At 35.8% G+C, this 25,322-nt stretch overlaps 1 protein-coding gene across 4 annotated transcripts in view; it reads right to left on the bottom strand.

Annotated features, from left to right (window-relative positions):
• Nucleotides 1-25,322, bottom strand: part of Cdh8 (cadherin 8) — a 346,818-nt gene that overhangs the window by 143,968 nt on the left and 177,528 nt on the right. For all 4 annotated transcript variants that reach the window (XR_012441939.1, XM_074055914.1, XM_074055912.1 and 1 more), the window contains 3 exons: nt 7,516-7,683; nt 3,683-3,870; nt 1,148-1,401 (listed from right to left, as the gene is read on the bottom strand). Coding sequence is in view for 3 of the 4 variants with exons in the window: in XM_074055914.1 (XP_073912015.1) it covers nt 1,148-1,401; nt 3,683-3,870; nt 7,516-7,683 (610 nt within the window). In the remaining variant the exon portion in view is untranslated. The remainder of the gene's footprint in view (nt 1-1,147; nt 1,402-3,682; nt 3,871-7,515; nt 7,684-25,322) is intronic.

Raw genomic sequence — 25,322 nt, 5'->3', positions numbered from 1 at the left:
AACACTAGACTCTAAAGCTCTTTCTGAATAAAGCAATTGGAAAGATATCTTTCACAGAGATATGTGGCTTGGAAATTGAAAGTGTTCCATATGAGCTGGCATCTAATGCATAAATTTTGGACAAATCTTTTAAAAAAATAATTCTCTCTCTCTCTCTCTGTCTCTCTCTCTCTCTCTGTCTCTCTCTCTCTCTGTCTCTCTCTGTCTCTCTCTCTCTCTCTCTCTCTCTCTCTCTCTCTCTCTCTCTCTCTCTCTCCATCCATCCCTCTCTCCAAATAATTTCTAAACCAACATTTGAAATCACACTACAACATGTCATTAGCCAGCACTTCAGCCTTGGAGACCAGCATCCAAGATATAGATTTTCATTGTGCTTTTGGAAGAAAGCTATTTAGTTTGAGCACCTGTACTGTCATTTGGCTGACTGTTAAAAGAGAAAAGATGTATACAGTTCAAAAAAACTAGCATTGAGCCTCATTTCTAAAGTGCAGAAAAACTTTAATAAAGGATTATTTCTCATCATTGGAAAAAATTCAGAGCAGGGAAAGTATAAACTAAAGGCATTTTTGAAATGACAGAGAAATATTTTTTCTCTAAAAGATACGAGACCAGATATGCTGACCCATCAGAAATGCCCATGAACTGAGAAGAAGATAATTTTAAAGCCAAACACCAAGCACAGAAATAAGATAGGAACCTCTTAATGCATTGACACAGTGTTCTCATGCCTCAAAATTCTAATATATAATTCACTGTAACTGTCAAAAGAAACAGAGTGCAAACTGGCAATGCTTTCTCAATGCTGAAAAATAACAAAGCAAAAAAGACCCACTCAAATATATTGCAAAATGCTAGTAATTTTGTATCTTCATTGAGCTTTCCAAAGGCTGCATGAACAGATTCATCTTGTTGTTCCTGGCTCCATGCAATCATGTGGCTCTTCGGAGGCACACACATGCATATATACAAACAAAACACAAACACACACACACACACACTCACACACGCAGACACAGATTTTGACCAAAATTCCTCCATTGTGTGGGCATAGTTCTAAGGCAACCAACTAGCATGTGTGCATAAATGCATTTTGAACTGATTTGCTTGTCATTTGAGATAGCCAGTGTTCGTTTTAAAAGAGAAATACCTTATAGGACTGGAAGTGATATCAGGGTCACGAGCAGTCACTTGACCAATCACAGAGTTCAGAGCAGCATTTTCATGAACTTCAAGGAGGTAAGTTGGTGAAGAGAAAATGGGAGGCTCATCAGCATCCTCAATGACAATTTTGACTGTGGCCGTGTCTTTAAAGGGTCCCCTGCTGCTGAAACGTGGGTCAATGTGGACATTGGCTGCCTCTACCTTCAGCGTATAGGATTTTTTGGTCTCAAAGTCCAGAGGCTGTTAAGAAATGACAAAGATAAATGCTTCTCACTAATGACCACAGCAGCAAGAACAAATGAGTATAATGGTGATGGATGAAAGTTATGTGCATTTAAGCCCATTTGTGAGTCTTAATGGGATCCATTCCCCCTGATTCAACCTGTAAATTTTACAGGCATTTATTGATATCCGTTTATTATACAAGCTCAGTGAATGTAATCTCCTATTGTTTTGTTTTGTTTTGCTCATTTCACTTGGAATTCACAAAATATTCACAGTCATGAATTGTGCCATCAAAATTTCACTTCAGAGTCATAATAAAATTTTACTAGTGATGACATGACCTGCATACTAATCAGCCAGTTAATCGGGCCTCTGCTGGCAGGAGATAAGGCAGCATTGAACACAATCTCTACCTGGAAAGAATATTTTATCATTTCTGCAACAGTGTGTGAAATGTAAAGAACTAGAAATAATCATTGTTTAGTCCAAGGAGGCATTATAAAGCATAATTTAGCACTAATCCCAACAAACAGTGTTTTCTTATTTCATTTCCAAAGCATTGCTATTCTACTGATCATGTAGCTGAAATGAAGTTTATTATTTTTTAGCCCATTCTTTGGAGGTCTGTATTATAAGTGTTGTCCTGTGGAGCAGGTGGGCATATAAGAAGATATGTATGCAAAAATAAATCCAATTGTGTTACATTTAGAAGAAGAATGAGTGAAAGCAGTATACGTAGATAAAATTAGATCTGACCAATCACTTAAAAACAATTTGAAATGCCCTTATGGCACCATTACTGACAATATCTGACACATTAATGCACCATTCCTGAACAGTTCAAGAGATTTTTATCAGTATTTTGGGGGAAAGAGAAAAGTTCAAAAATCTATTCTTCTAGCAATGTTGAAACACAAAATATAGTATTATTAACTGTGGTCACTGGGCTGTACAATAGACCACTAAAAGCTATTTGCTCAGTCTGATATTTTGGACTTTCTGATCAACATCTCGTCTTTCCTCATCCCTCTTGCTGTCCCAACCTCCATACTCTGATAATTCTCCAAGCCTTCTCCCAGGATTGTCCCGGAGATAAATTTCTCTCACCTGTCATTGAGGAGAATCAAGAGCTCAAAGTTGGCCCAGTCAGAAAGGTAGAGACACTCTGTCTCAAAAACAAAATAAATAAATAAAAACAAAAGATCTGGGGGCATAATTTAAGTGGTAGATTGTTTGTCTATCTAGCCTGCATGAAGACTTGGATTCAATTCCCAGTACACACAAACACACCAAAAAAAATATATGAAGAATGATATTGAACATTCAATCATTTTGTTCATCATAGTGAAGAGTATTTTTCCTTGTGAAAGATGTTTATTTTTTATAAAATAATGAACTGTCTTCTTCACATTTTTTACGAATATACATTGTTGTATGATGAGAAATACATAGGAAAAAGTTCAGGATTTTTCTCATCTAGCCAAAGATCAGGTGACTGGTAAAAGCAGACTCAAATTGTCATACATTATTATATTGTACTCATAATAGAGATATCCCTTTATCCAGGTGTATCCCCACACCTGGACATAAGGCAAAGATGACCTTTATTTCACATAATGTTTGGACTTTTGACCCTGGTTTAAAGTATCCAGTGGTAGCTGGGTTGTCTTTGAACTTTGAATTCCATAGCTATCCAGGATACCTGAGCCTGAGTATTCTTCCTGTATGAGTTTAAGGAACTGGGCAAATGTCAATGTATTTTGGGAAGATATTTCAGGAAGCAGGAATGCAGAAATGGGAGAGTTATACAGGTGCAGACTAAAAGCTACTGAACTTGTTACCTCTGTGGGGCAACTGAGAATTATTCCTTCTTTGACTGTATGCAATATGCCCTAGAATAGTTTCTGCAAACTATAGTAATGGTTAACACAATTTTGTTCTCCTTTGGTTGAGGGTTCCCTTCAGGGTGTTGCTTTTTCTACATGACACGAGTACTCTAGACAAAGCCTGAGTATTCTTGTGACTTAGGAAACATTATTGAGGCATTTGGAGGGGGTGGTAAGAGACTGGAGGCCAACACCATTGTGGTTACTGTTCACCAGAGCTCTATCTGAAATGTGAAGTGGACATAAAGGATTGGAGATGCTAAAAGGATTCTATTATTCATTCTGTCTCACAGGTAAATACTAAATATCTACCAGCTCTAAGATTGGTTCAGCCCTTTCAACTCCCAAAAACTTAAAAAGTAAAGATGCATAGAGATATTTTGAAGATGACCCAAATCTCCTTAGCTTACCTTTCTTAGCCTTATAATGCCATCCTGGGCCTGAGCATCAGAAGTGATTTCAAATAGTGCTGTTCCATCTCCATCAATGATGTCATATGATGACTGCGCATTTTCACCAATATCCTGATCATTGGCCTTGACTCTTCCTATTGCAGTGCCAAGGACCACATCTTCTGGTACTGAGAAGTGATACAGACCTTAGAAAAAAGGAGAAACACTGAGTAATGTACAAATTCTAACTGTTCACTGATCCATTTAGCAAAGATGTCTGGAACACTTTGTTCTAGGAATTCCTGTAGATGTTACCAAGGCAGTAAAAGAAAAGGCAGAAATATCCCTTCCTGTGTGAAATGTAACATCTTTTAAATAAATCAGAGACAATTCCCAAAAGTAGCGAACTCTTTTCACGACTCTTCTGAGATATGGAACTTATTCTACCACATGTTTACCAAGAATATATTTGGAACAGTTATATCAGAATATTAGTGAATCAATGTGAAAGTTCTTTCCAATTTTCTGTATAATCATATTGGCTGCCTGTGGGGATATTCATTGTTGCCAAACATAAAATATTAAGCTAATTTCAGCATAGAAAGATGCAATGTGTAATACTCTGAAAGTCACTTTTGAACTTACTTTTATATTTACAAACTTGTAGACCAGTTTTGATACAATCCAATCACGAAACTTCTCTGTGCCCTGCAGCAAGCTGTTCAGACACAAAAAACTCTTCTTGTTACTGAAGTCCTCAGTGCTCTAAAGACTAAAATCCTACCTTAAAAATTCCCTAGGCAAAATACAATTGCAGTATGTTTTCATTCTCCTATGGGGACAGTAAAACATGTCTAACTAGTGGCACTTGTCCTATTTTTATTTAAATCATTTCATTTTGATGTTGGTGTCACTCACTTTCAATGGTGTAGTGGAAGCTGGAGGTGCTCCAACAATAATCCTTGGACATTACCACTTTAGCCCTCTCCTACCCTACATCTAACTGCCAACCCTCTATGTCTTTGCCTGAGGGTTTTCTTTAGTTTTCAGATTCCATTTTGCCCATTGTATGTCAAGCTGGAACAAAAGCACTGATGCCCCCACAGAGCCTCTGTTACATATTCACAGGAATTAGTTTATAAAATCCTAGTCTCTTCCCTTCTCTAGTAGGATGACTTTCAGGTTTTTTTCTTTTATTTCTTTGCAATAGTCGACTTTCCTAAGTTTGATAAAGTTGTATACACCTACAGCAGTAGCTGGTAGGATGATGAATACATTTTTGGCTCTTTGTTTTTTGCTTCTCACTGTCTGTTTCTGCTGAACCAAACTCAGACAGCCAGGAAATTTTTGTCCACTTACAACCGCATCAAGGGAAAAGTAAACATTCAATGAGCTATAAAAAAATGAAAGATTAAATCAGGAGAACATTATCTAATTCTAATTTCTAACTTGAACTCAATCATTGAATCTCTTGAATACAGTAAGTTTCATTTTACCCTATATAAAAAGATTGGCCTAGTTGAAGAGCAAAGTTTCTTCAAGTGCTAATACCCTTTTACATAATGCTGAAATAAAGAAAATCTCTTAGAATCATGAAGTTATAGGGTTGGGGTAAAAAATTTCCAAATACTTTTATCATAAAATAGGCATTGAAAATCAGCATGTAGAGTACAAGTCTCTGGGTTGTCTCATAATTGGTGTAATGATTCCATTTTCTGCAAACTTTAGATTCCAGATTAGGTTGGAGATTGTCCCCTAGGTAAATTTATTAAATAAACAAGTCAGTCAGGAACCTCACCTTGCTGCCAGTCCTACATCAGGGAGTTTTGAGAAACTAAACAAATGGAACATTCCTTTACCCTTTGATATTCTGCTCCTTCTCATCATCTCTATCAGTGTTATCATAGTTAATAGCTATTCTCTCTAAACATGGGAACACTTAGGCAACTCATCTTCCACTTTTGAATTGAAATAATCATTTTCTGAGAAAGAACAGTTGCATATTGCTGCATTAACTATAATGGCAACTGAAAAAGAAATAAAGGACTGGGGAAATGACAGGCTAAATAATGCTCTCTACTTCAATAATTTTGCTAAAAGGGTTGCATTGTTGTCTAATTTATAATTAACCAGATATAAAAATTATGAAATTCTTAATGAAAATATATCTCCTCTATTCATTCTACATTGGAATTTCTGCTGATAAATTTTCAAATGATATCAACTATATCTTTTCAAACTCCTCTCTCCCCTGTTCACTTTTCTCTGTCTTGTCAAAGATTAGTTTTTCTGTGGTGTTTCCTATCCCAGCAATAATCATCATCAATCATCTAGTCTCTAATATCAGAAATATGATAACATATATTCCTTAACCAAAAATTCAATCCATCCTTACATATTTGTCATGATTAATTCCTAAATATTTATCACACCCATGCTTTGCTCCACTTCTGCTGTGGGCACCTTTGCTTGCCAGAGATACCAACACCTTTTACATGAATATTTGGAAAATATCCTCTTAATGAGATGCAATATGGAGAAAACACTAGAAGAAAGTAAATTTCATCTCTTTCTGATTTCCCTGGAACCAAAGATTATGACTCTGCTTGCAATTTGAAAATCTTTGTAGGGCTTCCCAGTGATCTTAGAATAAGGCTATTGTATGTGAAATGATGTTCAAATACATGTACAGCTAATTTCTACCCCTCGTTGCAACATTTTCTCCAGTGCTTTATGATGCCATTGCACTGAAATCCTTTGCATTTCCATTCGAGTTCATATGCCCACCTTCCATGGGGCTTTTTTTGTATTGTATATGTTTAATGTGCACAATTTAATGATTTGAAAACAAAACTCCGCCCCAGAAAGATATATGTACTGCCATATTCAGTGCAGCATTATTTACAACTGTAAAGGAATAGAAACAAAATGCTGGAAGACTAAACAAAGAAATTATGTTAAATATAAATAATGAAATATTATGAAGCCTTAAAAAAGAAGATCTTGCCATTGACAACATAGCAGAGCCTAGAGGATATTATGTTAAAGGAAATAAGCTACACAGAAGCAAATACCATCTACTCTTACTAATTCATATGTGAATTCTGAAAAAAAAATGCTGAATACCTATTACACATCCTTTTTAGCTGTAATTCTCATTCTCCCTCCACTGCTTTCATCTTGTTCCAATTCCATTCATTCTTCATAGCTCAGTTCAAGAGTCCTCATGTTAGAAAGCCTTGCTGAATCATTCTTTTATATCACATTACTGGGACAAATGCTCATAAGAGTTTTATGAGAGAATAAGAAAGTTGGCTGATAATGATCATCTCCCTGATGCATTGATGGCGACTGCATGGCATTGCTGTTGAAGTTTCTAAAGCAGACACAACTCAAAGGGTAGAACAGAATCAGTGATTACTGATGTCTCTCCCAGTGGCAGGAAGGAGGGGTAAATGTTTTTCAGTAAGTTTACTGAATATTTGGAAATTTCAGTAAATTTGGAAATTCAGACATTGGTGATTTGATTTCTTTTATAGAGCAGCAAGATCAATAATGGGTTAGTATCTGAGCGTCACTGTCATTTCTCTCTAAAATTCATTGTAATTCTCTCTTACTGTACACTTGAAATTTTTAAAAACGCCTTTCTAATAATTAAAATTGGGATAAATGTAATACACACAGTAAATTTTTATTCATATTCACATATTATTCATACATATTACTCAGATATGTATGTGTTGCCATACCATGCAATCAAGTAAACAATGATTTCTATTAGCTTATAGAATGTCAGTGAATATTATAATACAAACTGAAGTGATTCTCATAAGTGCAGGAAAATAACTTACTTTGTGCAAATTTTGGAGGATTGTCATTAACATCAGTAAGGGTCACTGTAAGTGTTGTTGTCCCAGACAGTCCACCAGAGTGTCCACCCATATCTTTGGCTTGGATAACAACCAGGTACTCCTCCTTGGCTTCTCTGTCCATGTTGGGAAGGGCAGTTTTTATAACAGCTGAAGGAGAAAAATAGAAGAATGATTTTCAGATACAGAGCTTATTCAAAAATGAGTTGTGTGAGTCTCACACACATACTCATAAGCACACAAGTGCCTACTGAGAATTTTCTGTTGACATTTAACTGGTATGTATCATGATATCAACACCAGAAAAGACTGTAGTCATAGACACTCATGGATAACTTGCAAAAACACATTTTATGATGCATAAAAAGAACTTGCAAAAATATACTTTAGAAAGTAAACTTCTTACCAAATTAAAGTATAAATCATAACACATCCTCATCCACCCAGGAAAACCCTAGAAGTGAAAGAATCCTCTAATTTATCACAGACTCCAATTCTCCTACAAGATGAACAAATAGACAAATAGCTTGAAGGCTCTGAAGTCTAAGACATATTATTCTGAATCTCACAAATACATTAGAAAAATGAAGGAAATAAATGCATCATTAGAGTCAATTCAGATGAATAAAATACCAATCAAAACTAATATAGTCAAGTGTCTAAATCCTAAGGTAATATTCAATTACATTTATATTTTAACAGTTTAGTTACATCTTTTCTACTAGAAAAATAACAATTGTTTTAAAGAAAATGGGAAGATACCAAAAAGAGAAAAGTGGGTAAAACAAAAATCACAAGAAAATTATCACTGCTAAAATCTTTCTATTGACTTTTAAGAAACATTTGTAGAGTTTCATGCTGGTTTTTTTCACTAATAATTTCATATTCTTTTTGCTTTTTTAAAAATTTTTCTTAACATATACTAATTGTACAAAGGGTTGCATTATGATATTTACACCATGCATATAATGTCCATTGATCAAATTCATCCCGTCTATGTTATCCTTTCATAACTATCCTTCTTCCCCCTTTTTAAATAAGTTTTGATGGGTTTCAATGTGCTATTTTAATACACACATATATAGTACATTATATGCATAATGTATAATGTACTATATATATAAAGTATGTCTATAATGTAATCTAATATTCTTGTGAAAAAATTTAAATTTTTTTACATGCTTCTGAGGTTATTTTGAAAATCTTTATTTTAGCCTTTTTCCTACCTCCAGTGTTTTATAGATAAATATTGTTGATATTTTGATATGCATCACTGCAAAATTATGATATGTATACACAGATAAATGCATTTAAACCTTTAACCAAAATGTAAATATAAGAATTTTTCTGAATCCTCCTTTTTCTCACAATGAATGTTTTTGAGAACCTTCCTGGCCAGTATATAGTAGTTCACCTCACTAATTCTTCTGGGTACATAATTTTCATCATATGAATATAAGTAGCCTAAGCATTCCCATATTGATGGATTATTTGATTTCTTCCAATTTTGAATAACTAAAAATTTAATATTGCTATAATAAGAAATTCTTCTATTTTTTTCCACTGGTAAGTAATGAATCCATGCATACTAGGTAAGTGGTCTATCCTGAGCTCTGTCTCTAGAGCAATACTATACTTTTCTGTTTCCTACATTTTTACTTAAGTCTGTGTCATAAAGTGCTCTATACTGTTAAATACTCGTAATAAAAACTCTCACGTCTAGATCAGAATATTCCATTGAATACATGTTCAAGTAGCAGGAAGCTATCTAGATTAAATATAATCCTCTCTCTTTGCTTCTTACCCCAAGTACACCATAAATATTCAATTCAAATTGCAAATGAAGCACTCTCTTGCTTACTTCTGAAGTTGTTATCCTGTTTTGCTTTGTGTTGACCCATATGCTCTAACTAAGTCATCTGTCTGTAAAAGGTTTTCAAGTCTCTGAATGACCCAAGTGACAAGTGAGGCACAAGAGTGGCTAGGGAAATTCAATCCACCACTGCAAGGAGCAGGCTCTGGGAAGAGTGCTCAGTTCCCATCATTTTATTAGACCTTGAGATCATGTTTATATAAGAGCTTCTCATTCAGGGAGCACTCAACTGGATAACCCTGCTTATTTGGAAACATTAATAGTAAAATAATGGCAATTTTTAACACAATTATTTGTTTCAGGGTTTCATTGCAGCATAATATAACTCAGAGATCACACCTATCTGAAAACAAATACAGAAAAATATATAGCAATTATTCAGATTTGGATGACTGTAGCATTATTCAAGGGATAAAAGAAAAATAAAAAAGCAGATACAATAATAACATGACCTCATTGTTAGCATGCTGATGTGCCAAGACAGCTATTTTGCTATGGATATATATTTTTATAATTCAGACCATTTTCAATGTGGGTCAAATTTTTGGTAGAAAATATTGAATAATTGTTTTATTCCCATCATATTTTATATGAATGGTTGCAAAGTTTAGGTACCATTGCATTCTAAGGTCATCACTTAATTAATGTCACACATTGAACTTTGTCATTTGACATAGAGCTTCTCATAACCACAGAAAAATGATATAACTTTCTGAGTAAGGCAGCAATGTTTCTCAAGAAAGTTGGTGGGATCATGTCTGATGTATAATGAGACTTCTCAGGTTGAGTGGAAGAATTCTTGAAACTTTCTTCTAATAAGAACAGATTCAAATGTGTTGTTCTCATAGTTTTTATCTATTATGAGAATGAAAATGATCAAAACCACAACAGTGATGTCTATCAGATACTGAGTTTTTACATAATTTTGTAAACCAGTTGAAAATAGCATACCTGGATTACTGTCAATGAGATATATCAGAGTAGGAATGAAGTAGCTCTTCACTCCTTTCAGATCGGACAAGAAATGCTCTGTAGATCTCCACCAACTATAGAATTTTTATGGCCTCCAACATTTATATGCACTGTTTCACATTGCTTAACTATATTGAAATTTTTGATTCCCCTTAAGAATGCTGTCTCATAACTGAAGCCAAGCACATTTGGTTTCTTATCTTATTCTCACACACAATAGCTTTATGATCTTTAAAAAATTATGAAACCTTCCAAGACTCAATATTCCACCTTGTCAAGTGAAGACAATAGCCAGCCCCTTATGGTGAATATTCTAAAATCACATAAGATAATTACTCCAATGTTCTTGGCATACAGTGGTTACCCAGTTACCCTGTTTCCTTTCACTTTCTCCTACCCTCACTGGACCTTATTTATTGCATACCTAAATTGGTGGCTAGACTACTCAGTATTCACTAATAATTGTTCTTCCATTTTCACTATCCACCTTTTCCACTTACTCTTGGCATAAAAGAGAGGTCTTAATGTCTTGCTTTCTCTCTTACTTTCTGGATTTCTATTAGGTTCCACCAACATGGATTATACTAGCAGGTTATACTTGTAAGAATGAAGCAGAGTGAAGTTAGACACTGCCCAGAGACATTCACCACATGTTAAGGCATACTGTGTTCATTATTTACACATACTGTTAAAGTAAAACTCTACCTAACAGCCAATAATTACCTCATCCCCAGGCTCCTTCAGGTAAAGGAGTGATTATTGGTAATTCAGCTGCTAGTTTTGGGTTGCTTCATTGATGGCCTCTCTTAACCAGGTCATACCATTGTCAGTATCTCCTTCATTAAATTCTTCTCAATCAACCTACTTGTGCCAAAACCCTAAAAGATAAGGCTAGAATGTGAGTGCTTTATTCAAGCACCAAAAATATTGCCAGAATGTCTTTGTTTTCTAGAAGTACTTCAAGATAATAAAATATTGTGGTTCAGAGGTTACCTCCTTGAGAAATATGGCATATATGTGTTTCCTTATCTGTAAAATGAGCATAATGTCTGTTCAGTTGAGTGGCTCAAGATGACCTAGCTGGAAAGCTGTATATTATGAGTCTTTACTCTACAACATTGGGAGTAGCTTGGTTGTTAAACAAGCAGTGATTCTTTCCAAGGGTTTTTCAGGACATTCAGCATGCTTACATGCTACAGTCCAAGCTATATAAGAAAGAATACTTGCTTGCCTGAGTCCACTGTCTCCAATTTCAACCCCACAAGTAGCAGCAACTCATTGAAAAGGAAGATTTTCTGGAACTTTTCTCCAGCTATCTTGAGGCTTAAAATGCAGGACAGAAAGAAACTGAAGTGCACTTGATCTTCTTAAATTTTCTCATTGTGTTGGGTCTTAGCTATTCATGTTGCTTATTTTTATTCAAAAGACAGATAATTTCACTATGATAGCTATTGCAAGATATTGGTGAAATCCTAAAATAGCAAATTAAAATTAACTGAAGAATTACTTCTACTTCATTTCCCCTGGTATGGCTCACAGCACCCCATGCATTAGTAGCTTTAGGCTGTTTACAGACAAAAGACAGATTTCCTATTTCGAAAATCTTTTTTTGTTTTTCACTACTGGGGCTTGAAGTCCGGGCCTTCACTTTGAGCCATTCCACCAGTGCAATTTTTTGTGATAAAGTTTTTTGAGATAAGATCTTGCAAACTATTTGCCCAGGCAGACTTTGAACCAGGATCCTCCTGATCTCTGCCTCCTGAGTAGCTAGGATTACAAGCATCTGGCTAAAGTCATTGGTATTTAGTATTAGCCTAGCACAGAGCGCAAAATATAGTAATTAGGACAGGCTATCGTTCCTCTTGAAATTCAGAATTACTAAGTTTTAATCTGTGAATACTAAAAGTAACTTGAATACTCAATTAAATGGCATTTCTTATCCATTCCAAACCTTGATTTTAATCAGGCAGATAGGAGATGCCTATTCTCTGTTTTGAAAACTAAACTAAATTAAAACATCTTTTGGTTGTTCCAGTCTTATTAACTCTCCATTGCCCAAGACATAGTGTGTGTTCCTCTGTTTTAACAGTAGGGATTAAGCAACAGTAGTGTTCATATCTCCCCACATGTTTACTATAACACATTGTCAGTGCTCATATGGCATGTTCAGTAGCTTAATAGTTTCCATTGCACTGACTTGTTAACAAATCATTTCCAATTTTTAATCAGGCTGTATGATAAAATGCTTTCTTGTATGAAAGCTAGTAAAATTCTTTAATGTGGATATCTGATAAATAACCTCACAATAAAGAAAATCAGCTTAGACATTTTTATCACCATGGAAATTCCAGGATACCTTTGAGTTGATAAAATTAAAATTATCTTGTTACAATCTTTGTCTCTGATTTTCATAAATTTCCTACTCTGTATAGTTCTAAGATTTAGATTTAGATTGTCTTACAACTATTTACTCTTGGATAAATAACAAAACACTCAGGGGACAAACCTTATTCCCTGACAATGAAGGAACCTCATGTTTTATAACTTTAAAAAGGATAAAACACAACTGGTATTCAAAGAAGGACCAAGCAAACTACTATATATAGTGTGAAAATGAAATGTCTCTTGTAGGTTCATGTGTTCAATGTTTGGTCCCAGTTGGTGATGCTGTTTTGGGAGGTGATGGAAAATGTAGGAGGTGAAGCCTACCTAGAGGAAGCAAATCATTCAGATGAGCCTTTAAAGGTTATACTTGGTGCCAGGTCCCTTCCAGTTTTTCTCTGCATCCTTTCTACCATGAGGTGATCAGCCTCCTTCTCAATAAGCTACAGCCAACATGATGTTCTGTCCAAGTGCATGGGGCCAAGCAACCATGGACTGAACCTCTGAAACTACGACCCAAAATACATAATTCTTTGCTTTGTTTCTGTCACATATCTGGTGACAATGATGAAAATCTGATACACTGAGTCCACTAGACTCTCAGTAGCATTAACTGTATCATAGATTAGGATGAGGAAGTTAAACAATTATCCCTGAGAAGAGTTTTCCTGAAACTCCATTTTGAAAATCTAATCCAATCAAATAATTAATAAGAACACTCATTCTCCATGATTTTAATTCAATGGAGAGTTCAACCTGGCACTGGGGAATGGATGTGAGAAGGCAGGGAATTGGAGGTGAACCCAGGCAGAAAAAATAAGTGTAAAAGGGATCATCTTGTTCTGAAATTAGCATTTATTACCTAGCTGTGACTGGACTGATGTGCTTGATTCTCTGGTATTTAAAGGACATGGTTTTATCTTCCCTTTATTCAATCAAATGGAGATTTCCCTGGTGCAAAGGTTTAAGAACATAAATCCTAGCTTGGTCTAAGTTCTCCCTCATGCTAAACAGCAGTTCGTTATGTCTCATCATCCAGGGAGTACTTTTGATTAGATTCTAGTTTCAGTCATCTAAAAAATTTAAAACTTGTGTGTGTTTTTTCTTTCCATTGTCTTTAGCGATATCATTTGAGAAGCATTTTGTATCCCTCATGAAGACTTCTTTTTATAATTTCTGTGATATCACCAGATTGAGAGACTTCACAAGAAGGGCAAGGGGATGTTGATTAACTCTTTTGTCATTTTGAAGGCTGATTACTGTAATTCACTCATCGTGGGTCTCCAAGATTGTGCTGTTCAAAGATTGCAGTTGATATAAAATGCTGTGCTAGCTTCATCTTTTGAACAAGTCTTGTTGAACACATTACCCTGTTATGAAACCCCTAGCTTTGTTATTCCTAGAAACTCTTTCCAATTCAATGTGCAATCATTATCTTAGTATCTGTGAAAAGTGTCTTTCACTTATGAGATTAAGTGGTACTAACCCACAGGAAAACAGTTCTTTGGGGATTCATATAATGCACCAATACTTTCTGCTGGCAATGTGATTTGTGCTACATGATACCATAAATGAAAGGTAAAAGATACACAACCAGAGATGAATTAACACATACCCACCATACAATTCAATAACAGCTTTGCAGAAATGCTAAACCTGCTAGACAGAGCACAAGGGAGAAAGTACACTTGGACAAACACATTAAAAAATGATTGTGCCTCCACAGTGCTCAAATTAAAGTGTATTTTCTTTTCCTGTTGAATTATAATTTAGATAGCTATAGATGGATAGATGATACATAGATGATGATGATAGATAAATTAATAGACAGATAGATAGACAGATATATCACATCTAGACATCTAGAGGGAATGGCCTTGGTTTGGAAGCTAGAGATGATTCCAGGTATATGGGAGGAAATGTACCATGAAATGAAAATAGTATGCCAGGATCTCCACCCCTTGGGCTGCCCCAGGCTCCAGCTTGGCACTGGATCCACGCTCTGCTGGGATCCCTGCTCCTCAGGCCCTGCCAGGCCCCAGCTATGTGCTGGACCATGCCCTGCTGGGATCCCAACCCCTCTGATCCTCCAAACCTCAGGTCCACAGCCCTTCAGGCCCTGTTGGACCCCAGCTCCATGTGGGATGACTGGATCCATGCCCCACCAGAATCCCCACCCCTAAGGGCTCACTGGGCACCAGCTCCGTGTGAGACAACCATATCTCCTGCCAAACCGGGATCCACGCCCCTCAGACTGCACCAGGCCACAGCTCTACATGCTTGCCAGATAACCGCTCCACCAGGCTCCCGCTCAGGCCACCACAAGTGGGCTCCAAACCTGCCTAAGAGACACAGACAGACAGGACTGGATGCTAAAGGAGTAACATCAGAACAAGGAAGACTGCAATTCTACTGTTCCAGAACTGGTGATTTATTTTTCCCCTTCCTTAAGTGTTTGGCTGTCTGGTTTGCTGTTTGATCACCCACCATCTCTCCAATTTTTTCACTTTCTTCTTCTTTTTTTCTCTTCTTTCTTTCATCTTTCCTTCACTTTCTCTTTTTTCTCCTTCTCTCTTGGTTTTATTAGTATTAATATCATAACCCAGCTAATACTAAATTAAACATAGTCCAGGGACAGAAATGGTACCTAGAGGAAATACGGGTAGATGAAAAAGGTATGGAAACCATTCTCCCCCCACCCAAAATAAAGTAGTACAGGATTTAGAGAAAAATGAAGAAAACGGATACCCAGATCCAGACTCCAAAAAAACAAAGATAAACTATACAAAGGAACCCCACAAAGCCCAAAGGAACGTACTGAATGAAGAAATCCTGCAAGTAATCAAGGAGAATTTCATAAAGATGATACTAGACATGGTCAACCAAAATTTACAGGAGGCACTCAAGAAATTCCATGACAACAAAAACAAAGATTATAAGAAAACACAGAAACAAATAAATGAAATCATAGGAGCCCTAAATAAATACCAAAATGAAACAGAGAATATACTAAATAGAGAGATAAAGGAATTAAGGATGAAAACTGACAATGTTAAAGAAGACGTGACCCATGATATGGAAAATCTCAGAAAAAAGAATGAAACAAATACAAAACAAAATGGAAGGCCACTCTAGCAGACTAGAACAAGCAGAAGACAGAATCTCAGAACTCGAAGATGAAATGGTAAAGGAAAAACTGAAGAACTATTAGTTAAACACCTCAAGACCTGTGAAAAGAAAATGCAAGAACTCACAGACTCCATCAAAAGACCAAACCTGAGAATCATGGGCATTGAAGAAGGAGAAGAGGTGTAAACAAAAGGAATGCATAATTTATTCAACAATATAACAGAAAATTTCCTAAATCTAGAGAAAATTATGCCCATCCAGTTACAGGAAGCCTCCAGAACACCAAAAGGACCTGACCAAAATAGAACTACCCCACAGCATATTATCATTAAAAAAACAAGTACAGAGACTAGAGAAAGACTATTGAAGGCTGACAGAGAGAAAAAACAAATAACATACAAAGGCAAATCCATCAAAATCACAGCAGATTTCTCAACGGAAACTTTAAAACAAGAAGAGCATGGTGTGAGGTCTTCCAGGCACTGAATGAAAATAACTTCAATCCTAGGATACTCTACCCAGCAAAGCTATCATTCAAAATAGATGGAACAATAAAAGACTTCCATAAGAAGTAGAAATTAAAACAATATGTGACCACCAAGCCACCACTATGAAGGATTCTGCAAGGAATTCTGCACACAGAAAATGAAAGCAAACAAAACCATGAAAGGAAAGGCAATACCAAACCACAGGAGAAGAAAAGTCAAGAAAGTATAGAGTAACATTGATTCAGCTACACACAACCAAACCCTCAATCAACAAAGACAACTACAGGAGAGGGATCACCACATACTTATCAATACTAACACTGAATGTTAATGGACTAAATTTCCCCATCAAAAGACATTGACTTGCAAACTGGATTAAAAAGGAAGAGTCAACAATCTACTGCCTACAGAAGACCCACCTCATTGACAGAAATAAGCACTGGCTGACAGTGAAAGGCTGGAAGAAGATTTACCAAGCCAATGGTCCTCGAAAACAGGCAGGGGTAACAATACTTATCTCGGATAAAGTAGACTTCAAACTTACATGGATCAAATGAGATAAAGAAGGATACTCCACACTAATAAAAGGGGAAATACACCAAAAGAAAATAACAATTATCAACCTACATGCACCCAACTTCATCAAGCATTCTCTGAAGGACCTAAAAACATATACAAACTCCAGCACAGTGGTAGTGGGAGACCATAGTACCACCTTATCACCAGTAGATAGGTCATCCAAACAAAAACTCAGTAAAGAAATCCTTGAACTAAATCACGCCATAGATAAAATGGACCTAGCTGATGTCTACAGAATATTTCATCCAACTTCTGCACAACATACATTCTTCTCAGCAGCCCATGGAACGTTCTCCAAAATTGATCATATCTTCATGCACAAAGCAAGCCTCAACAAATATAAGAAAATAGAAATAATCCCATATATGCTATCTGACCACAATGCATTAAAACTAGAAATCAACAACAAAAACAGCAGTAAAAACCATGCAAACATTTGGAAGCTGAAAAACGCATTGCTCAATGATCAATGGGTCATTGATGAAATAAAATAGGAAATTAAAAGGTTTCTGGAAGTTAATGCAATTGAAAACATGACCTACCAGAACCTATGGGACAGAGCAAAGGCTGTCTTGAGAGGAAAGTTTATAGCCATGAGTGCATATATTACAAGGACAGAAAGATCTCAAATCAATGAACTAATACTACAGCTCAAAATCCTAGAAAAAGAACAAGCAAATCCCAAAAAAAGCAGAAGGAAAGAAATAATTAAAATAAGGAATGAAATCAATGAAATAGAAACAACAACAAAAAACAAAGAATCAATGAAACAAAAAGCTGGTTCTTTGAAAAAATAAAGAAGATTCACAGACCCCTGGCCAACCTGACTAAAATGATGAGAGAAAAAAATCCAAATCAGTAAAATCAGAAATGCAAAAGGGTAGATAACAACAAACACCACAGATATCCAGAACATCATCAGAGATTACTTTGAGAGCCTGTACTCTAATAAATTTGAAAATTGTGAAGAAATGGACAGACTTCTAGAAACTCACAACCACCCAAAACTGAACCCAGAGGATATTAATCACCAGAATAGATCTATAACTCAAAAAGAAATTGAAGCAGCAATCGAGAGTCTCCCCAAAAAGAAAAATCCAGGACCTGATGGAGTCACTGCTGAATTCTATAAGACGTTTAAAGGAGAACTAATACAACTCTCCTTAAACTATTCCAGGAAATAGAAAGGGAAGGAACACTGCCTAACTCATTTTAGGAAGCCAATATTACTCTCATCCCAAAACCAGACAAAGACACCTCCCAAAAGGAGAACTACAGGCCAATTTCCTTAATGAATATCAATGCAAAAACCCTTAATAAAATAATGGCAAAGCAAATCCAACAACATCATACACCATGACCAAGTCAGTTTCATCCCAGGGATGCAGGGATGGTTCAACATAAGGAAACCTATAAATGTAATACAGCACATCAATAGAAGCAAAGACAAAAACCACTTGATTATCTCAATAGATGCAGAAAAAGACTTCAAGATCCAACACCACTTCATAATAAAAGCTCTAAGAAAACTAGCAATAGAAGGAATGTACCTCAGCATTGTAAAGGTTGTGTAAGACAAACCTACAGCCAACATCATACTTAATGGAGAAAATCTGAAACCATTTCCCCTAAAATCAAGAATGATACAAGGGTGCCCACTATTTCCACTACTATTCAACATAGTACTGGAGTTCCTAGCCAGAGCAATTAGGCAAGAAGGAAACAAATAGGTAAAGAAAAACAAATAGGTAAACAAATAGAAAAATAGAAAAACAAAGGAAAACAAATAGGTAAAGAAACTGTCAAAATATCCCTATTTGCAGATGACATGATCCTATACCTCAAAGACCCAAAAAATTCTACCCAAAAATTCTTAGACACCATAAACAGCTACAGCAAGGTGGCAGGATACAAATCAACTTACAAAAATCATTAGCTTTTTCTATACACCAATAACAAACAAACTGAGAAAGGACATATAGAAACAATTCCATTCACAATAGCCTCAAAAAAAATCAAAACCCAGGAGTAAATTTAACGAAGGATGGGAATGACCTCTATAAGGAGAACTATAAACTCCTGAAGAAAGAAATCAAGGAAGACTACAGAAGATGGAAAGATCTCTTGTGCTCATGGATTGGTAAAATCAACATAGTAAAAATATCTGTACTACCAAAAACAGTCTACATGTTTAATGCAATTCCCATCAAAATCCCAATGACATTCATCACAAAGATTGAAAAATCTACCCTAAAGTTCATTTGGAAACACAAGAGACTGTGAATAGCCAAGGCAATACTCAGCAAAAAGAGCAATGCTGGACGTATCACAATACGTCAAAACTTCATTACAAAGCAATAGCAATAAAAACAGCATGGTACTTGTACAAGAACAGACATGAAGACCAGTGGAAGAGAATAGAGGACCCGGATATGAATCCACACAACTATACACACCTCATTTTTGAGAGAGGTGCCAAAAATATACGATGGAGAAAAGACAGCTTCTTCAACAAATGTTGCTGGGAAAAGTGGTTATCCATCTGCAAGAAACTGAAACTAGATCCGTGTCTATCACCTTGTACTACTTATCAACTCAAAATGTATCAAGGACCAAAACATCAGACCTGAAACACTGAAGTTACTACAGGAAGGATCAGGATACACTCTGGAACTAAGAGAAAGAATGGACAAATGGACTTCATAAAATTAAAAAGCTTCTGCAAAACAAAAGAAATGGTCTTTAAACTGAAGAGACCACCCACAGAGTGGGAGAAAATATTTGCCATCTATACATCAGGCAAGAGCTTGATAAGCAGAATATACAGGGAACTCACAAAACTAAACTCTCCTAAAATCAATGAACCAATTAAGAAATGGGCAACTAAACTAAACTAAAGAGAACTTTCTCAAAAGAAGAAATTCAAGTGGCCAAAAACACGTGAAAAAATGTTCACCATTTCTAGCCATAAAGGAAATGAAAATCTAAACCACACTAAGATTCCACCTCACCCCTGTTAGAATAGCCATCATCAAAAACACCACCAACAACAGGTGTTGGTGAGGATGTGGGGAAAAAGAACCCTCATACACTGCTGGTGGGAATGCAAGCTGGTGCCATGCCACCACTCTGGAAAATATTTGGAGGTTTCTTAAAAATCTAAACATAGACCTGCCACATAATCCAGCAATCCAACTCCTGAGGATATACCCAAAGGAATGCCACACAGGTTACTCCAGAGTCACCTGCACACCCATGTTTATTGCAGCGCTATTCACAATAGCCAAGTTATGGAAACAACCAAGATGCCCCACTACTGACAAATAGATTAAGAAAATGTGGTACTTGCACACAATGGAATACTACTCAGCCGTGAAGAAGAATGAAATCTTACCATTTGCAGGCAATGGATGGAACTAAAGAACATCATTCTGAGCGAGGTTAGCCAGGCTCAGAAGACCAAAAACCATACATTCGCCCTCATTTGCGGACTTTCGATCTAGGGCAAATGCAGCAATGTGGTTGGATTGGGACCACAAGATATGGGAACAGGTAGAAAACCCAAAACATGAAAGTGTTTGATGTCCCCACTCCAGAGGAACTAATACAGAAACCTTAAAGCAACAGAGGTTATCATGAGCAGGGGATCAGTAACCAGTGTAAAGATCAGTTAGAGATGAATCAACATGGGTCGTAACACATGGGTTCATGAAAGCAATGCTAGGAGTATTTCTGTATATCTATCCTTAACTAGTAAAAACACTTTGTCTTCCTTACCATGCTTATGTCTTTTCTTCATCAAAATTAGAGATAAGTTCTGCCTGGAAGTAGGGGGGGAAGGAGGGGAGACGGAGGGGGAGGGGAACAAGGTGGAGAAATGACCCACTGTATGCACATGTTAATAAATGAATAATTAAAAAATAAAGAAAATAGTGTGCCATTTTGCATAAGAGAGCTGAGCATCTGTGGATCTGTGTATCTTTGGGGAGTCCTGGACCTAATCCCCCATGATTATTAAGTATTATATATATGTTGTATATTTGTAAAATATAACAACATCATTGGAAACACAAAGAGTCAAATGAATCAGATATCAGAACTTCAGAGTGGGTGTGGTGGTACATGACTGTAATCCCAGCTACTCAAGAGTTTTAAAAAAAAATAAAAGCAAAGGACTGGGGCATAGTTCAAGTGGTAGAGAGCTTACTTAGCAACTATGAAGCTTTGTATTGAATCCCCATTACAAAATAATGCTTTGAATAAATATTTTTAATATTTTAAAATCTAATGAAATCATATATTTTTCTTATCCCTTTCTCTTCAAAATTTTAGGTTTAGAGGTTTACTTTCTGTATGATATTATTTTTAAAGGAAAGTAATTTGAATATTTGTAATGGAGAAACATTAAATTAGGGTTAAGGCTTAGATATGAAAGGCATGTGGTATTAGGCAAGCATTGAAACTATGTTGTAAACATTCTGTTTAAAAATATTTATAACATTTTTTCAGCTTTCTTCAGAAGTAATGTATGTCATGTTTATTTTATGTTACACTATACTTATAAATACTTGGGAAAAAATGATATGCTTTTGAGTAGGCACTGGAGGTGCCCTGCCCTCATGTTTTCCATCATCTTATAATAAGAAGTCCTGATCTTTAGGATGGTCTGGAGTTAGGTGACAATTTTGTTAGAGTTATTACCAGCCATATGATCCAGGGCAGGTCACTGAAATTCCATGAAAGTCACCAATCTCATGCATAAAATATCACAAAACTATCAAAGAACAGCTTAAAGTTGGTATTATTACATGACAGGTAAAAATCCATAAACACACACACATACATATATATATATATATATATATATATATATATACACACATAGGTATCACAAATAAATACATATTTTGCACTTATGCTCATAAACATTTATAGTATATGTGTGTAAGCTTCACACAGGTGTGCAAATTCATATATATTTTCACATTTGCATTTATTTGTTTGTTCTCTGTCGTGGTGGTACTGGGGATTGAACTCAAAGCCTTGTGCTTGCATCACAGATACTCTACCACTTGAGCCATGTCCACTACCCTCTTTTGATTATTATTTTTGATGTAGGGTCTTAAGTTTTGGACCAGGCTGGCCTGAACCACTGTCTTCTATTTATGCTTCCCACATAGCTGGGATAACTAGTAAGTGCCACCACCACCAGCTTTAATTGTTTGAGATAGGGTGTCAGGAACATTTTGCCAGGAATGGCCTCAAACTGTGATGCTCCTGATCTCTGCCTCTCAAGTAGCTGGGATCAGAAGCATGAACCACCCTGCCTGGCTATGTTTTTATTCCACAAGTATGCACACATTACATATGTAAAAAAATAAACTTTTGTTACTAATTCAGTGGCAATAATTGACATAAATGCATGTAATATTTAAAATTAGAAAAAAGATAGCACAAAATATGATTATCGCTCACAACTTCCAGCAAGTAATGCCTCCACATGATTACCAGGTAACAGATTTCTATGTTGCATTCCTCTTGACAATTTTCCCCAAAACATCTTCTACTACAATTCTCTACACAGAACATGCCTTTACTTCCCCAGGCCCTCCTTTCTTCAGACTTGCCACATAACTTTGGTGCTTCCACAATTCTGTGTGTATGATACATCCTGCACCACTGTTCTTGTCCTTTACAGTTCCTCTTAAAATTCCATTTATTCTTTCAGATTCAGTCCTGATATTTCACCAGTGAGGAAGCCTTCCCAGGTGGAACAAACTACTCTCTTCCTTTTGATGCACCTTTAGTAGAAACTTCATTATAGCATTTAATTTTATGCTCTCCATTTTGCTACCTCTAGTACTATGTCAACCTTCCCTGTTAGCAAATTATCATATACAGAAACCGTGTCTCCTTCATCCTCGTATAGCCAGAACTTAACACTACCACCTGAAAAACAATAGGTATTCAACAAATGTAGAGGGAAGAAAAATAATCCAAAGAGGAAGAGAGAATATAGGAAGTAATGGAAAAGGAAGGAAAAAAACAATGGAAAAAATTGCAATGGGAGATTTTTTCAAGCCGCTTTTGGGACTCAATTATTGAGCATGTAAAAGACTGACAAATATTAATAATCATAATGCCAGAGATGTTCAGGTGCAGTTATAAGGTCACGGAGCCACTAAGTCAGGGAAATAGAAGGATTTGACTTCAAGTCTTATTTCCTTCAAGGCTCAAGGTTGGCTGGAGGCATGGCTTAAGTATAGAGTGCTTGCCTACGAAGCACAAACCCTGAGTTCAAACCCCAGTACCACCTACACCAGAAATACATGTTTATATATGTGCCTCAAGGATATACCATTCTGTTAAAAACCCAATAGTTACATTCTAAGGTTATGGCAGTTTGTCATGCAAACTCTCAGTTAATGCTCCCGAGATGGCAATGTTTTTTAGATTAAAATACTCAGAGGTCCTCATTGTTTGTATAGGTTTTTTCCAATTGCATAATAATTGACATTTTATAATAATAATATAATATATAATAATATATATTATTATATATAATATATTATAATTATATATAATATATTATAAATAATATAATAATTTTGAGTTATTATTATATGTATCAGTATGAATTTGTGGTACTGTGTTCTAATTTTTCATACATAGTCAGGAGTCCATGAAAAAAGGATGGCACCGATATGCTGTTATTTTCTAGTAATATGTCATGAATTTGATTACCTGGTAATGAATCAGTGAAAAAAATAAGTACTTTGATATTTATACTTTACTAACAAATGATGCTCTAGTCCTACTTGTTACTTTTGAAGTTCCTTGGTTGTTTATTGTTCTTGCAAATATGTAGTTGTAACATCCAAATTCCCCTAGAATAACTGATAAGAAAACGTAATTCACTTTCCAGAGTTTGAAAATTTATTATCACATGAATATGAGGAGTTTGGAATATGATCTCAGCAATAAGAGAAGTCTTAGTCAAGGTCACATAGACTGTAACCGAACAAGGACTCAAATCTTGATCTCTAATCCAATATTTCATATTGGATATGAAATATTAATGAAACAATATACTCTGCTTTTGCTTACAAAAATCTCCACAAATTGCTTAGGAATATATTTGTCCAACCCAACACCTCTTCCTATGGTATCATAGCACCTTCATGAGTCTGACAGGTGACTTTTTACATGGGTTGTACATATTAACCTCTACATATCCTGCATGTTCAATATTCAAATTTCCATTTACCATTTTTGTTACAGAACAGTAAATTTGAAAAGTTTAAATCAGACCACTGAGGGTCATTCAAATATTTCAATTTGTAAAAGTTTCTTCTTTACATGGAAGTTTTCTACTTTACAATGCACTATATCCTTAGACTAAGAAACTATAGATTCTCAATTGCCCCACTCCGCAAACCACAGCCATGTCTTTATCTCATATGGACTAACCAAGAAATCCTTATAAATGTATTAACAGTCATGTCTCATCTCTATTTTTACAGCAATATGCATATTGGCATTGGTATATGGCTTGTGGCTATCGTAGCTCATAGATTCTCTTGTTAAGTAATTCTGCACAGGCCAGTGTTTTCAATATCAACACATGACTAGCCAATAACTAGTGCTACTTAAATTGCCAATTTTGTTTTATATTGAAATACTTGTAATTATTCCTATTCAGAATTAAGGTGAAATCTCTTTTCCCCTAAACGAAAACGCTTCCAGGGACTCCTAAATCAAGTGGAATTATTTCTATGAAGAACATGATGTCTCTATTCTTGTCTTAAGCCATAATTCCAATAACGAATTATATCTGTAGTGAGTGTGGGTGGTTCAAAAAAGCCAAATGAACGTCACTATAAAATTGGGTGCTTTCTCTGAGCCATTCAGAACTTAAGCAGTTAAGAACAGCAGGGTGGTAGCCAAAACAAACCAGATGCTCTGGATTGTCTACTAAGAAATGGACCCAGGACTCAAATCTGAGTCTAAATAAAGTTAGGTGACTATTTTCAACTCTTAGAAACTTAGTCGCTTCACCTGTAAAATGGAGATAGGAACACTCACCTGAGATTATATGAAAGAGTACCTAACATCATTCACAAAGTATAATAGGTACTGGAAACAAATTTTTGCCAAATTGGTCTTATCCCCAAGTGTTAAAGTGGTCCTCGTTCTTCTCTTGCTTCAAAGGAACTTCCTGGGCCTAAATATCAATCAGACATGCCATGCTGTATTGATCACCACTTGCCAAGTAGGACATGGTATTTAAAGAGCTCAGATTTGATATCATACTTTGGATTTGGTTTCTGGTTTACCTCCAGGTATTATAAGTAACCTGGGAAATT

The sequence above is a fragment of the Castor canadensis genome, chromosome 15, assembly GCF_047511655.1.
Source record: "Castor canadensis chromosome 15, mCasCan1.hap1v2, whole genome shotgun sequence".
NCBI lineage: Eukaryota > Metazoa > Chordata > Mammalia > Rodentia > Castoridae > Castor > Castor canadensis.
This window is presented reverse-complemented; position numbering and strand designations above follow the sequence as displayed.